The 17488-nt window shown below is 41.1% G+C and overlaps 1 protein-coding gene across 2 annotated transcripts in view; it reads right to left on the minus strand.

Annotated features, from left to right (window-relative positions):
- FAT4 (FAT atypical cadherin 4) overlaps window positions 1–17488 on the minus strand; it is a 233962-nt gene that overhangs the window by 111348 nt on the left and 105126 nt on the right. For both annotated transcript variants that reach the window (XM_030564254.1, XM_030564255.1), the window contains exons 2-3: window positions 8903–9034; window positions 4496–4757 (exon numbers count right to left, since the gene is read on the minus strand). In XM_030564254.1, coding sequence (XP_030420114.1) covers window positions 4496–4757; window positions 8903–9034 — 394 coding nt within the window. The remainder of the gene's footprint in view (window positions 1–4495; window positions 4758–8902; window positions 9035–17488) is intronic.

The following is a 17488-nucleotide window of genomic DNA, read 5'->3' on the forward strand; positions in this document are numbered from 1 at the left end:
GTTCAAATTTGTATTTTGCTGAAAGGATTTTAATTTGTACTGGTATACTTAGGCTGGGAGGGTATTCCCAGTGTCTATAGCTGAAAGACCCTGTAACATATTCCATCGTAATTTTACAAAGATAATTTTTACTGTTTTTCCCTCTTTAATTAAAAGCTTTTCTTGTTTAAGAACCTGATTGTTTTTATATTCTGGTGAGACCCCAGGGGACTAGGTCTGGATCCACCAGGGAATTGGTGGGGAGAAAGGAGGGAAGGGGGAGAGAAAGGTTAATTTTCTCTCTGTGTTAGGATTACTTTCTGTCTCAGGGAGAGTCTGGGAGGGGGAGAGAGAAGGAGGGGGGAATGTGGATTTTCCTCTCTGTTTCAAGATTCAAGGAGTTTGAATCACAGTGATCTTCCAGGGTAACCCAGGGAGGGGAAGCCTGGGAGAGGCAACAGTGAGGGAAAGGGTTTCCTTTCCTTGTGTTAAGATCCAGAGGGTCTGGGTCTTGGTGGTCCCCAGGCAAAGTTTTGGGGGGACCAGAGTGTACCAGGCATTGGAATTCCTGGTTGGTGACAGTGCTACAAGTACTAAGCTGGTAATTGAGCTTAGAGGAATTCATGCTGGTACCCCATCTTTTGGACGCTAAGGTTCAGAGTGGGGAATTATACCATGACAGCCCCCAATTTACCAAAGCACTTAAGCACCAAGGTCCACTCCTATTCAGCAAAGCACTAAAGCACTTGCTTAACTTTAAGCATGCAATTAGTCCCACTGAGGCACTGAAATATACCTAAATTAACTAGATATCTGTTTTTTCCTTGGGAATACATTTAAAAGGGATGAAACCTGTTGGGTGCCACAGAAATTAAGAGTGTGCTCTATAATTACTCTAAAAATTTAATAGATTTTAATAGAAAAAATCCTATTTTTTAAACCATCCTTAAAAAAGGAGAAAATTCTGTATTAAATTCTATAAGATGGTTTACAAAACCTATAGAAAAAATATTTCATTAAATTCTATGCGACTTTTCCATAAGAGTGTGCTCAAAATGATCAATAATTTCACAGACTTTCGCTCCATAGGAACATTTTTGACTTTCTCTTATATTTAATTTTATTGTATACAAGTTTTTTTAGGCTGCTGAGTGGTTATTCCAGTATGGTTTTTATTTTAAATTATTCTTAGGACATACAGAACCATGGACAGGCATCTCTATTTTTTATTTAAATTGCAAAAAGGAGATATGCTGCATAAATTGAGACAAAATATTGCCTTTCAATAGTATTTAACTTGCAGTTTCAAGGAAGGGAACCCTGAGTGTAGATAAATGCCAGCTATTAAACCTACATTTATTCTTTTTTTGAATGGAGCTGCTGAAAGTTGTAATGTCTGTTCAGTATATTACAAACTTTTAGTTTCTTTTTTTTTTTTAATTACCATGAGCTACAACATAATACTTGGTCAGGAAACTAAAACCCTCATTCTTCACAGAGGGTCCATTCTTGCAGTCTTTATTCAAGTATAATTCCTATTTCCTTTGAGTTTGGCCCATTGTTTTATTTTTGCACTTCTTGCTATACTTGCTATGCTATCCTTGCTTTACTGAAGTTTAGAAATTGGGTGTCAGTGTTTAAGTATTTTTAATACTAACTATAATTAAGGTCACTACGTTTCCAAAATAGAAAATCATTTTGTTGCTTTTTCATAAAACCAGATAAATTACATGCTTTACAACACACTTAGTTATATTTGAGCAATGCAGCCATGAAAACTGCTCAATATCAGAATGAAAATTAGTGCTACAATTTCATCTGTTTAATCAAGCTGAACGTTCTGATTTCTGTTACTGATATTTGATTTCCTAATGTTTCAGTACTGCTGATTGCAGCTAAAAGGCTGTCCTAATGCTGGATACGATTACCAAATGAATAGTCAGCATATCAGCTGCAACTGTAATTTGCAAATAAATAAGGAGCCAATCATTGCTGGCCTTTGTGCAATGTGCAGGGTTAAAAAAGGAGGCAAAGAGCCTTCATGCACCCGCGCAAAAGAGCAAATAGCAATTACAATCCCTACACTGGATGGAATCCTGGGAATGTTCCACTTGTGCATCACTTAGGACAGTGTTTCCCAAACTTGAGATGCTGCTTGTTCAGGGAAAGCCCCTGGCAGGCCAGGCCAGGTTGTTTACCTGCCTCATCCACAGGTTCGGCCGATCGCGGCGCCCAGTGGCCACGGTTCGCCACTCCAGGCCAATGGGGGCTGCGGGAAGTGGCATGGGCTGAGGGATGTACTGGCTGCCGCTTTCAGCAGCTCCCATTGGCCTGGAGCAGTGACCAGCGGCCAGTGGGCATCGCGATAAGCCAAACTTGCAGACACGGCAGGTAAACAAACCAGTACGGCCTGCCAAGGGCTTTCCCTACAAAGCAGCGACCCAAGTTTGGGAACCACTGATCTAGGACATAAGACACACCAAGTGGGAAACACCTACCTGCCCCCTGCATGTTGGCCTGTTAACTGAAGCAAGATCATTGGAAAGTGGAATGGGACAAGCTGCACCATCCTAACAGTAGCACCCTTGTGGGCACCTGTGATAGGGAGACAATGAAGGCACAATTCTGTACCAAACACCGCTGGACCAGTATATATCTAGCACATTTTGGCCTTAAGTAAATATATTGTCCTCAAATTATTACAACTTTTTATTAATTTTTGATGCTTGAATTCTATATTTTTGAAGATTGTTTCAGTGATTTAAGAGAATATTCTCATCTCAAGCTACCAGGATTATACAGTATGTACACCTGTAAACTAATTCCCCTTAAAACATACTGAGCCTAAAAACACCACATTCATTACCCTAGGCAGCCTCAGCAACTATCTTTCTGTGCTTAGTACATGAATTCCCATGGGACCGCAATCACTGCTAGAGGCATTTTTTTTTCCAATTCACTACACTGAGCATTGTAGTGGTCTCCGAACAGTGTGTATTCTTGCCCACCGTATGTAGTGTATTATCTACAGCATGCACAACAGCATGAGTGAAGGAAAGAATTCCAAACTTAACTCAGAATTTCCTCTCTTGGTCAGCCCGAGTCTGACCCTTTAATATTATAAGGATTTTCTTTCCCTTTTGTATTTACTTCTTTTTAATGGTAGTATTAAAAAGAAAAGATCTACAAAACCCTTTCACTTATGCTCTAGTAATTCCACAGGTCCTTTGGCAGGATGCATCTACTGTTAATAAAACATTGAGAGACTACATTACCTGATATGTTGAAGCATAAAAATACTATGAATTCTCACAGTATATTTCCATTCCCATTGTATACGATACAATGAAAAACAACATTCATTTTGGGCTGAGGATGTGCATACCAAGTTTCAGCCCAGAGGTGAATAAGATGGAGTTATGAAGAGAGCTGTGCAAAATGTTCACTTCAAATCTTAATTCACTTGAAACTGAGGCAAGTTAGGGGTCTTAGTCTAGCTTATAAATATCAGTTCAAATCTATGAAGGTCTCATATTTAGTCAGCCTACATTTTTCTGGTCTAGCTGGCTCCCCAAATGTAGAACCCCTACTCCCACTTTCTGCTGGGACCTGATGTCCACTACCTGTGGTCTTCTGGGAACACTGGGTGGCTGCCACTGCTCAACATTTTTCTGTTCATTCTCATTTAGTAGTAGAACCCACAGGCCCCAATCAGGACTGGAGTGCTCCTTGCGCTGGGCACTGTAAAAAAACACATAAAGATACGAGCCCTGCCCTACACCTAAAAATGGCAGTCTTCCTTTTCTGGGAGGCCTACCATTTGTTCAATAGCTAACTCTGGCAACAGAAATGTCCCTTCTGCTGCTGCCTGTGAGGAAAGTTAGGCCCCTTCCTGACCACCACTAAAGACAGTCAATTTACGGGAATGGGATTTGGCTCCATTTGGCTTTCTCCTCACCATTAAAAAGATGGAGGAACCACAAAAATGAGGAGGGCGCCACCTGCCCCAAACACAGCAAGGTTGTCCTACCTTGCCTGAAGAAGAGAAAGGGTAAGTAAAGGCTGCATCCCACCTTGAGGCCCTATGCCTATGCTGTGAATGAGTGGGATAAAGGTGAATGGATAGAGTAGGGAAGTGGTTTCTTGGAAGCACATATTCTATAGAATTTGAACCTGCAAGAGATTATTTAATTATAGTTTTGCATCCCTGAAAAATGACGTAACAGAAATATTTGCAAATGTTTACCACAATGTCACCATTAAAAGTAAAACATAAATAATTTTTAGCATTTAACCTCTGTGTCGTGTTTCTATGTGAATGTCTATGCTCTAAATAATATGAATAAATAGTGATGGCACACATGAAAAAAAATGGAATGCTAATCTGCCACGTGTTAGCAATAAAATTAGTGTGTCAATAGTGACAATATTAGTGATCACTGCTGTATAGGTCAACTGAAAATAAAGGGTGCAGACCATCAATTTTAGAAAATAACACGGTTTATTCCTTATTTACCTGGGGTAGTATCCTCTGGTACATCAAACGAATACACAGGTTTAGAGAATTTTGGTATGTGATCATTAACATCACTAATAGTAATGTTTATTCTCATGTCTGAGGACTGTAGACCATCATCAGCACGAACCAGCAGGGAATACTTGGAGCGACGTTCCCTATCCAAACGTTTTGTGGCTATCAGATCTCCTGACTCTGGGTCAATGTGGAAGCTGTCGTCAGCACCACTGATGATAGTGTAAGTGACAAGAGCATTAGCTCCCTAAATAAAAACAAAAGTAGTCAAACCAAATTATTTGTCGGGCAACCCTTTAAAACCAAATAATTCCAACAACTGCCGTCTGCAAACATTGTTCGGAACAATTTCCTTAACAAAATAGCACACACATACCCCACACATGTCTAATATTTATTAGATTTAAAAATTATCAGATTTTTAACTCCTGTTCAAAAAAAGGATCAAATCTAGTCAGTAAAATAAAGTGCAGGGAAACACTGGTCTTCTACAGGCTTCGAAATCTGATTTAAGATCAAGTCAGTTTCACCATAATCTATTTACTATATCATTTTCTCTGTTAACAGTGATTAATGTTTCATTTTATTGTTTTAAGTTTGTGAGGCTGAATTAAGTGATCAGTCTAAAACAGGGCTCAATTCAGCCCTTTCTATTCCATGCCTCGGCACACAGGGAGTAATGGAGAAGTAGCAGCCAACTGGCAAACATCCTTCTCATAGACTCATAGACTTTAGGGTCAGAAGGGACCAATATGGTCATCTAGTCTGACCTCCTACACAAAGCAGGCCACAGAACCCTACCCATCCACTTCTATAGCAATCTATGTCCAAGTTATTGAAGTCTTCAAATTGTGGTTCGAAGACCTCAAGCTGCAGAGAATCCACCAGCAAGTGACCCATGCCCCACGCTGCAGAGGAAGGCGAAAAACCTCCAGGGCCTCTGCCAATCTGCGCTGGAGGAAAATTCCTTCCCGACCCCAAATATGGCGATCAGCTAAACCCTGAGCATGTGAGCAAGACTCACCAGCCAGCACTAAGAAAGAATTCTCTGCAGTAACTCAGATCCCATCCCATCCAACATCCCATCACAGACCACTGGGCATACTTATCTGCTGATAATCAAAGATCAATTGCCAAAATTAAGCTATCCCATCATACCATCCCTTCCATAAACTTATCAAGCTTAGTCCTAAAGCCAGATATGTCATTTGCCCACACTACTCCCCTTGGAAGGCTGTTCTAGAACTTCACTCCTCTAATGGTTAGAAACCTTTGTCTAATTTCAAGTCTAAACTTCCTAGTGTCCAGTTTCTAAAATGAAATGATAAATTTGCTGTTTAAAATTACAGGTCACCTAGGGCACATGTACTCCGTGAGCTAGGTTTGTGATTCCCCTGCTTGTGTACACACACTTACACTAGCACTCACCAAGTGTAGCCACTGTAGCCTGGGTAGTGGCAGCAGAGATATGCTGACCTGTGCCGAGTATAAATTCACCTGAAACTAGTGGGCATGTACCTGGCATAGTTCAGCTATGCCTTCATTGCAACTACCAATGCTACGGCAGTTACACTGCTATTTATACTCACATTAGCTCAGTGAGTGCTAATGTGAGTACGTGTTCACAAGCAAGGGAATCACAACTCTAGCATGTAGAGTAGATGTAACCTTAAATGCCATGTTCATATCTGGTGCCATGAGAGAGATAAAGATACTTATGTGAACAGTTGGACAGTATGTCTCTTACCAAACTTTTTATCCAGAGTGTTTGTTCAAAAACCAGGAATCAGCTAATTGATCAAATAAATTAAAACATATACAGCTGCCCAGACTCAAACAGCTGTGCATAGCACTTCAGTCCACATACTCTCTGTATATTCAGGTGTACCTGGTGTACGTAATGCATTTTCCTGTAACTGTATAGTTTAACAAAAACATTCAGTGAAAACTTTGAATTTCTTAGATGACCACACTCTTTATTATTTGTTCCATTTAACCAGTTATTCCCATTTTCTCATAATGGAGTCCAACTATGAAACTGACTGCATTTGATATGGTCTGGCAAAATCAGTAACTTTTCATAAATTAGGTAAAAGGCAAAGAAAATCAAAATACTTAAAACCCATTAAAACAAATTATCTGATATATAGAAATTTCCTGTCTATACACAGACTAAAAAAAATGGCAAAATGCAAAAAGTTGTAATTGTTAAAGCCATGGCTACTACCTGGAGCCTATGAAATGACATCACAGTTATGTTGATCTGAATGAATGCCTTAATATGAAAACTACTGGCCAAAAGCCATTTTATAAAACATACAAAGGATTTTTACACATTTAGAGCATAATTTTTGAAGGGGCCTTAATCTGGCTTCCTTTTTTATGCCTACAATTTTATTCCTTCCTGCAATTGCGCATGCAGCCAATAGGTAGATGTCTATAGGCACGAGCAAAATATTGAGCTGCAGCCATCTGCTGACATAAATTACAGGTGAAAAAAGTAGTCCAGGTTTTAAAAGTCAGACCCTCAATATCCAAAAATTTATTGTGGCAAGAATATTACATGTAAAAAAAGATCATACAATTCACTTCAGAATGGAAAGGAAGATAGTTAAAATCTTCAATTGTTAGAAACACACAAGTAAAGATGTGTATGCAATTTTAAAATGCACATTGTTACAAACATCATAAATGCATCTTGCACTCTTCAGAAACATTTTAAATAACTGGCATTAGACTACAAAAATTAAGTATCATCATTCCTCCTCCCTGGAAGTCAAAGGAAAGACTCTCATTGAAATGAGGGGTTTGGAACCAGCTCTCGTAGCGTATTAGTATGATAAAAATAAAATAAAATATATGGTTATTGATACCTAATATCATCGGATGTTTTCTAAAAACGTGCCTCTAATCATCCAGTTACAAGCAATGTTAAAATTAGACTCCACACTTACAGACAGACATGTCACTCTTATGAAGTCATGATTCTTTTATTCACATTTTATCTACCAGCTACAACTTACATTGTGGATAACTGACTTACACATCCTTTCTATTAGATGCAGGGACATAAAGTCCTGCTCTTTGCTCCTACAAAAGAGATGTTGCTAGGAAGAGAAACCAACAAATTGGAAAAAGAAAGAAAGAAAGAAAGAAAGAAAGAAAGAAAGAAAGAAAGAAAGAAAGAAAGAAAGAAGACATACACACATCTTTACTCATAGTGGAGGTGTTCCATTAGTTTGCTTATAGAAGGGACTAGATAAATTATCATTAAAACAGTCATAGAAGCCTGCACTAAGCTAACACTAAAAGAATTACAGGATTAGCCTTACTACTGTTGAGTTGACTCATTATTTATTTAAATGAAAGGTGTTTTTAATTATTTGATTTTATAGTTTATTGGTAATACAACTTGCCTAGTACACACCTATTGATATTGTAACCTTTTGTACAGTCAATAGAAAGTCAATTAAAATGAACAAAACATTACAATTAATATTTAAATTACTTCCCGCCCAAAAGAAATGAATAAATCAATGAAATTACACATACACACAGACTTTCAACAATATTGTAATATCATTACTATGTCAGCCTTTCAGCTGGAATGCTTCCATTATATTCTTAATGGCTGTTCAGTTGTAATGTCTTGATAGCACTGAATCCGTATGGTTGACCACCGGATGCTAGGAAAAGTATTATGCACAATAGGATTTTTCAAAGTTCTTTCTTTTCCCTTTTATTTTTATAAAATTAAAGCCCATGGTAACACGTAATAGTGACAGTAGCTAGATCTAGTCAGAGAGTAGGCAAACACTGTGAAAGCTTCCCCAGGTTAAAAATACCTTTGCCTGACACAGTGATTAGTCTGTAAATTTTGGATCTGGCTTTGGATTTTGGACATCTTCATATTCAAAGCTGTTTGGATCTGAAATTATGGTTTCAAACATTTCCCCACCAAAGAGCCTTGACCATGAGCTAAAGTGAGCACTTTCAGGACTGAGTCCAGTTTCTGTGTCAAGTCGGTGTGTAACATCTTTGCTGAGAATGACAAAAAGGATGCTAATTAGTACCAAACTGTGGGTTGTGATTTTTTTAATCTGTACAACTGCTCATTAAAAGGTGGATTGAGAGCATCCACTCATTTCACACATGCCAGTGAATGCCCCCGGGGTGACAGCGACTTTGGCTAACAATCTTTCCATGGGAGTAACTCACAACTATGATACTTTCAGAATATACTGTGGGGCAGGAGAAGGGCAAGACTGTAGTAGAAAAATGCACTTCTTTCTCAGGTGAAATTCTCATTACAGCAGTTCAAGATAAGGTCAAAATATGTTCACAAAATGGTATTATTTAATATGCTTGTTCAAATAAGAAACATTCTCTTACCTCATCAGCATCCATGGCTGTCAGCTGCATTATTTTAGATCCATCTCCTATATTCTCTTCTACAGTTAGATCAAGCATGTCTGTTGGGAATACTGGTGGGTTGTCATTGATATCTTGAAGTGTTATTTCCACCTAGGATGCAAGAAAATAGAAAAGTTTCATGAGTGCTGTATCCATCAGACATTGATTAAACATGAATGTTGCAAATCACCTAACTTTGAAAAAAATCAGGTACTATGCCTAAACAGATGAATAAGAACATTCCCAAATAACAACAGCAACAACAGAAAAGCCCCTAAGGCTATTAAAATTCCATGTTGTTATGAAATCCTCATAGAAAAGCCTCTAACATAAACAACGTTCATTTGACATGTTGATAGCAATTGATTTTAAATAGTCTTAGTCTAGTTTATATTGGACTAGGTCCACTGATCAACTGTCATTGTAATCTTCAATGTTGGCCCTTGGAGGACAGCTGCCAAGACCTGGGGAAGAAGATCATTCAACCATTAAATGCTGCCTGACATAAAGATGAGGTGGTGTAAAATTCCCCCTGAAATGTTTACATATTGGCAACTCTCAGTTCTGCGGGAGGAAAAATTCCCTTGCATTTTATATAAAAAAGCATTCTGTTCTGCACATCTCCCCCCATCCAAGATTCTCTGATAACTGCAAACACAAATTCCTTATCCCTGCCTAGTCACATCTAAACAAATATTCTTTTAATACATTGTGTTTATATACTTTACAAATATTAATGCTAGTGTCTGAAAGATTGGAGAAGGTTATTTACTCATTGTTCTATGTAAGTAAGATTGTTTAGTTCTCACAGGATTGCTGATGCTGAAATTCAAAATTTTAGGGCTTGCTTTTTCACTGTTCATTGAGTACTGCTTGCTAAGGTTCTAATAAAGGAAGAGAGGACAACAGCTGTTTTATATCTATAGTGAAAGTAAATGCTTCCTTTCCCACAGGGCTCAAAACATTAAGCGGTCACCAGAATCTGAAGACCACCAAATAGAAAACTGAGTAGCTGGGGCAGGATTGTCTTTGTTGTCTATTTTACAAACAGGGAAAGGTAGACAGGTGAGCTAGATAGAAAGAGAAACAAAGAAATGGATATCTTAAAAGAAAAAGCAGATATGCAGATTGACAGATAGAATAATAATTGTACCTTAGTACCTCCCTTTCTCATTGCCCACAAGGGATTTCCCCACACTTGATTGAGAACATATGGCTTAACCTGGTCTGGGTGTAATCAGTGCAGACATTTGAGCTCCACTGCCAGTAGTTTCTACCAGCTCTAGTAAACTACTAGATTTTTTTCTTATATTCTGCTATGACCTAACACTAAGGCAATCGAGGGCAGAATCACTTTTATTTGATCAGGAGAATGAGCACCTCAATGGTAGGAGTTTCATTTCTGTAAGGAATAAATAGTCTGTGCCAATATACCCAGGGGCACCAGAAGGAGGCTTACTGGCTGTAAGGGCAAGAGACAGGGGGAGAGGCAGTAGGGAGTGAGTGGGGAGTGGAGTCTTGGAGGAAGGGAAAGTGCAGGGGCAGGAACTCAGGGGAAGGGGCCATGCAGGGGCTGGACCTTGGGGGAAGGGTCGGGACGGGGCAGGGCTATGATTCAGGCACCGGTGGCTTCCCCACTTTTGGGGAGCTTCACTGCTCCTTAATCTACCCCATGCTCTGTCTCTATCTGTGGCCTTGAGGTCACTTAATCTGAACAAGAGTCTTCCCAGCTCAGTTCATCTATATTTATCTGATCCTGTTTCTTATTGTTTCTCTCTCCAACCTGACCTCTATGTCAATTTCAACTGCCTACTTGTCCATTCCTCCCATAAATACCTTCATGCTTTCATACATCTCTGGCAAATTTCAGTTTTCAAAACAGTAACCGTAGGTTTTTGAAAAAATCAGAAAACTATCTAAGGACCTCATTCTACAGGATGGTGAGAGCAATCCGTTCCCATTAGCGTCAATGAAGTAAGGATACTAGGCCCTGTATAAGCAAACCACTTTTGTTTTTAAACACTTGTTTATGTATGCTTTAGAATTTTTAAAATCTTGCTTGCAAACATGTTTATAATAATTCTTAGAAAGTCTGAAGTTTAAAAATTATTTTATTCACCAGTATTTGTTTGCTTTCAGATCTGTGCACACAGTGGTTTGTTATTGTAGGGTTGTTCATGATTGCTGGGCTGCTGGCATTTTTGTATGTAACTATAGAAGAGAACTGAGTCATTTGTATTACTATAATAAACATTGCATGAACATTGTAGGAAAGCAATTGTTAAAAGTGTAAGTCAAATGTTGGACTTGTCAGCTTTGAGTGCCTTTTACAGAAAGCCATAATTAATTAGATTATATTTAATTTCTTTGTATATTTATTACCAGCGGTGCATAGATATCTCCCAGGATGAGATCTCATATGTGAAACCTCCACCAGGAAGCTTTTGTTGCCAGATTCAAACCTCTGAAAATAAGAGTTTGTAATAAATCTGTAATATGCTGACCCAACATTAATTATAGTGTCACAAACAATTACTCTAATTAAACAGCCAGAGAGATTCATTTTCAAAGAATTAAATTGTCTGAGAGGTTCATTTTCGAAGAGACTGATGCAGTATTGTGACAATTACTCACAGAATGAGATGGGAGTTAGTAAGAAATGGAAGATTAAGGATTGTTATATTTTATACCTGCCACTCAAGTCTTGGCCCTTGAACTGTCACAGTTAAAGCATGCTGTTGTTCTACTGAAACTATTAAATTTCACCACCTACGGCTTGAAGGTACGGCAGCTGTGTAGCTTTTCAATTTATTTATTATATATATATATATATATAAAATCATGCACAGCTAATGTTTTGGCTGCAGGTGACATTTCACCACCAGAACACATTTTTACAATGAGTGATTGTCCTTTGTAATGTTTGTCAACTTTTGGGTTTCTTCCGGCTAATGACTTTGCATTGCAGAGGTCCATTGCAATAGTCAGTGGAAGGGAACACAAATAGTTAGAATTGTGGGGTACAAAGTTAATTAATACAAGGACAAATTGGCTCACTGGCATTCGGGATGATTAAAAAGAAGGTATGTAAGATCAATAGGTCATTCTGGATCTTATCCTGAAAATTCAGTGCAACAAATAAATAGAACAGCTATATTTCATACTGACATCCCTTTTAAAATGCAGGAACAGAGCTAGCTCACAATGAAACAAAAAAAGTGAATTATAATCAGAATGCGATATTTTTAGGTGTGTTTGTAATAGCAATTTTCTGATGTATTTATCTGTGTTAAACCAGGACTGATATATTGGGTCTATCTTTATGATTTATTTGCAGGTAGTGTATTTCTAATTAGCCAGCCCTGTAAACAGTTGTAGTAGGAATTAAAGATAGTCTACACACAGCATTGCAAACTGAAAGAACATTGGCATATGTCCATTAAAACTGATGTTACTGAAGCAAGATAGCTCAGGAGGAGAGAGACTATTTTTTCCTCACGCTCCCTCCCCACAACACCAACTGTCAGTTGCTTTGTTCTACACCTTAGGGCCCATTTAATAAAAAATACATTCAAATTGTATTTCTTCTTGTATTGGTCCCTAAGAGCTAGTACTTAGTCTTCTATTTGGAGCTATTGGGAAATATAGCGAGGGGGCGTGGCTTCTCTCAGAGACAGACGTTGGGATAACTGCAAGCCCCCTCGGTGGGACAGGACAGGACAGGAACTGGAAGTATAAAAAGCCAGCCCTCCAGCTCAGCTGGAGAGGAGCAGGATGTCCCTCACCTGCTGCTGGAGCGCAGACCCGACAGCAACTGCTGCAGCGCCCGAGATGTGGAGGGACTGCCAGAGCTGCTGGTAGCCAGAGACATCGAGGAGTTGCTGGGGCTGCCATTAGCTGTTTACCCAAGCGAGACGGATGATGACCCTGGGACCCAGGTACCCCGCCTCGAATGGGTGTGTAGGAAGTAGCCATGGGAGCTGTGTTGTGGCTGGATTTCCCCGCTGACCCAGTGGCAGACCACTCTGCCACTGTTAGAGCCCTGGGCTGGGACGCAGTGGAGTTAGGTGGGCCTGTGTCCTCCTATCCCTACGACCTCACCCCCGGGGGTGGCAGTCTCCCCACCACAGGCCAAGAGGCCTGTGTTTGTTGGCGATCTGCCAGAGCCAGGGTCCCCAACTATTTGCTGCCCCGCCCTGTTTGAGGGCCTGGGCTTAAAGGCTCATTATTGCTCTGTCCTGAGTACAGGCCAGAGCTTCCTGCATTTTCTGCCCCATCCTGTTTGAAGGCTGTAATAATAGACTTGTTACTGCACTGTCCTGACTGTAGGCCTTGGCTAATAGACTCATTATTGTTCTGTCCTAAATACCAGCCAGAGCACCTAACTACTTGTTGCCTGCTGAGGATTATGAACACTGCTGCTTTACCCTGACTGTGGGCTAGAGCTCCCGAACTGTTTAGTGTCCTCTCTGCTTGGAGGACCGGGGTTCCTAGACTCAGTACTGGTTTCAGAGACCCCTGATGCATATTCCCACAAAACTGGGCTCTTCCAGAGGACTTGTAGTGAGGGGTGTGGCCTCCCTACCAGACGGACAGAGGGACAGCTGCGACCACCTTACAGGAAATTAATAACTATTTAGGAGACAGAAAATTAATTTAATAGATTAAATACTTTCACAAGCTGAGGTATGAGGGCAGAAGCTCATTGGGAAGTTGTGCCCACCAACTTTTTATACTGTCCTGGTTTGAAGAGGTATGGCTAGTTCAGTGAACGACTTCAATATTTATTATTTATACATTTGTTGAGGAGATGGAGGGCAGGGAGGAAATACCATTCTAGAACAAATATCAAAGCCAATACAGATCCTTCCTTAATAAACTACCTTTCCCTTTCCTAGATATTCACCAACTTACATTTGCTGAAAATGACCTTCCAGGTTTCACAATCTACCTCACAGGTTTCCCAAATATTTGATTTTTATCATGATTACCTGTGTCACAAGCTGCCTATTCACAACAAAATAAAATCCCAATTCTGGAATCTTTGAGTGAAATCCTGGTCCCGCTGAAGTCTATGCAAAACTAACATTGGTTTCAGTGGGGAAAGCATGTCAAGCCTTGTACACCTTAGCATTCCATTTATTTCAACAAGAGGTTCAGTGTACAAGGATTGCAATACAGAGTCATAATACCAGAATCAAAACTTGTTATTGTCAGTTGACTAAGAACTTGAATAGATCTACTATAGGCAGAGATAAAAAGAATAGCCTGATCACTCTACTTTTCCATAACACTTTTCTCCTCACAAATTCATAGCCATTTCTTGCAAAACACTGAAAATTCAAGTATGCCTTTAGAATATTGGAGAATGAGGTTTGCTTTCTTATTATGCAACATATCTGCTCTTAAGACAATATCATAATTAGGGCCTCATGCAAATATTTTTACTTACTTAGTCCATTGAACTCAATGGTACTATGCACATAAGTAAGGGCTGCATGATTAAGAAAACATATTTATTAGAAAAGAAACCAATAATGACAAAAAGTCCGTTAGCAAAACTATTGAGTTCAAATAACAGGATAAACTTCCCTCTCTACACTTGTACTTAACAATTTCCTCAGACTCAAGACTTGGTAACATTCTTACACTAATGCAAGAAATGTGCTCCTACAGCAGAACCTTCATTTATCCTCAAAATCTCTGTGCCAATCTGATTTCTATGACAACCTATGGCCTTAGATATTTTCCAAGCAGGGGAAGTATTAATTAACTTGAACTAGTTAGGTTTATTATTTACTGTTCAAATTAATCTCTTATTTTTTTTTCTATAAACAAATCCACATTACATCATGCCCTGGGGGAATGAGTAACATTAAGTTTGCTAGCATAAGGTAAAAACAGCATTCAGTTCAAATTTACTTTCCTTGTTTTGTTTTGTTGTTGTTGTTCTTTTTTAAATACAAATATGAGATTAAGAGTTCTTTTCTCCAACCAAACAGCTTCAAGTCTAATTACAAATAAATAAGCAAACTGAGAGCTTACACTCACAAAGCAATCAATCAGACACTATTTATATAAGTAATCAGTTAGGGCTTGATTCTGCACTCACTGAAGTTAGTAGCAAAACTCCCATTAAATTCAGTGGTTTGGAATGAGGCCTTTACTCAGAACAAAGCATGAAATGCTGCTTTTCTGGTTAAACTGTGTTGTTTCTCAGGAGAGCACATTCCTTCCCAAGCTCCCAGTTGCAAGTGTGAAGGCTATAGCAAGCTTTAACTTCCTCTGTAATGATGCTTCCGAAGCAGAAATAATGTCTCACTTGCTGTATGACTGTGTCATTCACTGGAATGGTGCATGTCTTCCCAGAATCCTGGCATACCGCCTAGTTTTTGTTTTGTGCACATTTAACTGTAAACTATATTCTTTGCCATATTACTCTACAATCATCACATCTTTTCTATTCATAAAAGGGCATTTTTTTTCCTACGAAGATTACAGTTGCCAGGCGTCCGGTTTTCAGTCAGAATGCCCAGTTGAAAAGGGACCTTGCGGCTCCGGTCAGCACTGCTGACCAGGCTGTTAAAAGTCCAGTTGGTCGCCCGCAGCATAGCATGCAGGGTTCCTGGCAGACTCCGCATGGCTCCCAGGAAGCTGCCAGCATCTTCCTCTAGCTTCTAGGTGTTGGCCGCAGGGACTCCATGCATGTTCCCGCCCCAAGCGCCATCTCTGCAGTTCCCATTGGCTGAAAACTGCGGACAATGGGAGCTGCAGGAGCAGCATCTGCAGGTGAGGGCAGCCATCTGGCCATGCCTGTGCCTAGGAACCTGTGAAACATGTCACTGTTTCTGGGAGCCACCTGAGGTGAATGCTGCCTGGATCTCGTGCTCTGCACACCCTCCTGCATTCCAAACTTCCTCCCAGATCCCGCACCCTGCATTCCCTCCTGTACCCCAAACCCCTCATTTCCAGCCCCACCCCAGAGCCCACTCTCCCAGACAGAGCCTGCAATTTTTCCCACATTCCAACCCCTTCCTCCAGCCCAGAGCCCCATCCTGTACCTTGAACCGCTCATTTCAGGCCCCAGTCCAGAGTTCATACCCCTTCCCATACCCCAACCTCCTTCCACAGCCTGGAGCCCCCTCCTGCACCTCACTCCTCTCATCTCCCAGAGTCCACACCCCAGCCTCACTCCCCCTTTGTACCCCAACCCACTGCCCCAACCTGATGAAAATGAGCGAGGGTGGGGGAGAGCGAGTGACAGAGGGAGGGGGATGGAGTGAGCGGGGGACAGGGCCTCAGAGAAGGGGTGGGGCAAGGCTGTTCAGTTTTCTGCTTGGGTACATAGAAAGATCAGTCTTCTTGAGCCTCCTGCACATTCATGCAAAGGCAGAGAGAATATGAACTGGGTGAGGGACCGTCCCATGCTCACATGGTTCTCAGCATTGGATCAGAGTCTAAGGGTATGTCTACATCTACAATTTTGCAGCGCTGGTTGTTACAGCTGTATTAGTACAGCTGTATAGGGCCAGGGCTGCAGAGTGGCCACACTTACAGCAACCAGCGCTGCAAGTGGTGTTAGATGTGGCCACGCTGCAGCGCTGTTGCACACCGCGGGGAAGGAGACCTGCTTGGAGGGGGGGTCGGGGAACGCCAGAGTACACCGCGGGGCTGGATACCTGCTTGGAGGGGGGATCGGGGAATGCCAGAGCACACCGCGGGGCTGGATACCTGCTTGGAGGGGGGGTCGGGGAATGCCAGAGCACACCGCGGGGAAGGAGACCTGCTTGGAGGGGGGGGTCGGAGAACGCCAGAGCAAACTGCGGGGAAGGAGACCTGCTTGGAGGGGGGGTCGGGGAACGCCAGAGCAAACCGCGGGGAAGGAGACCTGCTTGGAGGGGGGGGGTCGGGGAACGCCAGAGCACACCGCGGGGAAGGAGACCTGCTTGGAGGGGGGGTCGGGGAACGCCAGAGCACACCGCGGGGAAGGAGACCTGCTTGGAGGGCAGTGGAGTTTGCTTAATTACCAGAGAGGCTTCCTCAGGTATGCTGGGATATCTGCTTATTCCACGGAGGTCAACAAAAATGCTGGTGAGTGTCTACACCTGATGACCAGTGCTGGATCCTCTACACCCGAGGCACGACCGGGTGTACGGCCAGCGCTGCAAACAGGGAGTTGCAGTGCTGGTAATGCCCTGCAGGTGTGTACACATCCTAAGTTGCAGCGCTGTAACCCCCTCACCAGCGCTGCAACTTTGTAGTGTAGACAAGGCCTAAAGCATTTTATTTTGTCCCTCTGGCACTGATCCTACCAGGCTTCCACAAGAGGCACTCCAACTTTATTCAAAGGCAGTCCCACATAAAGAGATCTTGCAGGATAAAGCCCTGAGTAGCTTTATTCTTCATGCAATTTTTTAAACATTATTTGTAAGGGACATGAAAAGTGTTAACTAAAGTGGCTTACCAGACAAAAGCCAGACAACGTTAACTGAAAAAGATGAGTGTCCAATTTATATACGTTATATATACTCAACTATCCTGTCCCCATATCTCCATGATATAATC

The sequence above is a fragment of the Gopherus evgoodei genome, chromosome 5, assembly GCF_007399415.2.
Source record: "Gopherus evgoodei ecotype Sinaloan lineage chromosome 5, rGopEvg1_v1.p, whole genome shotgun sequence".
NCBI lineage: Eukaryota > Metazoa > Chordata > Testudines > Testudinidae > Gopherus > Gopherus evgoodei.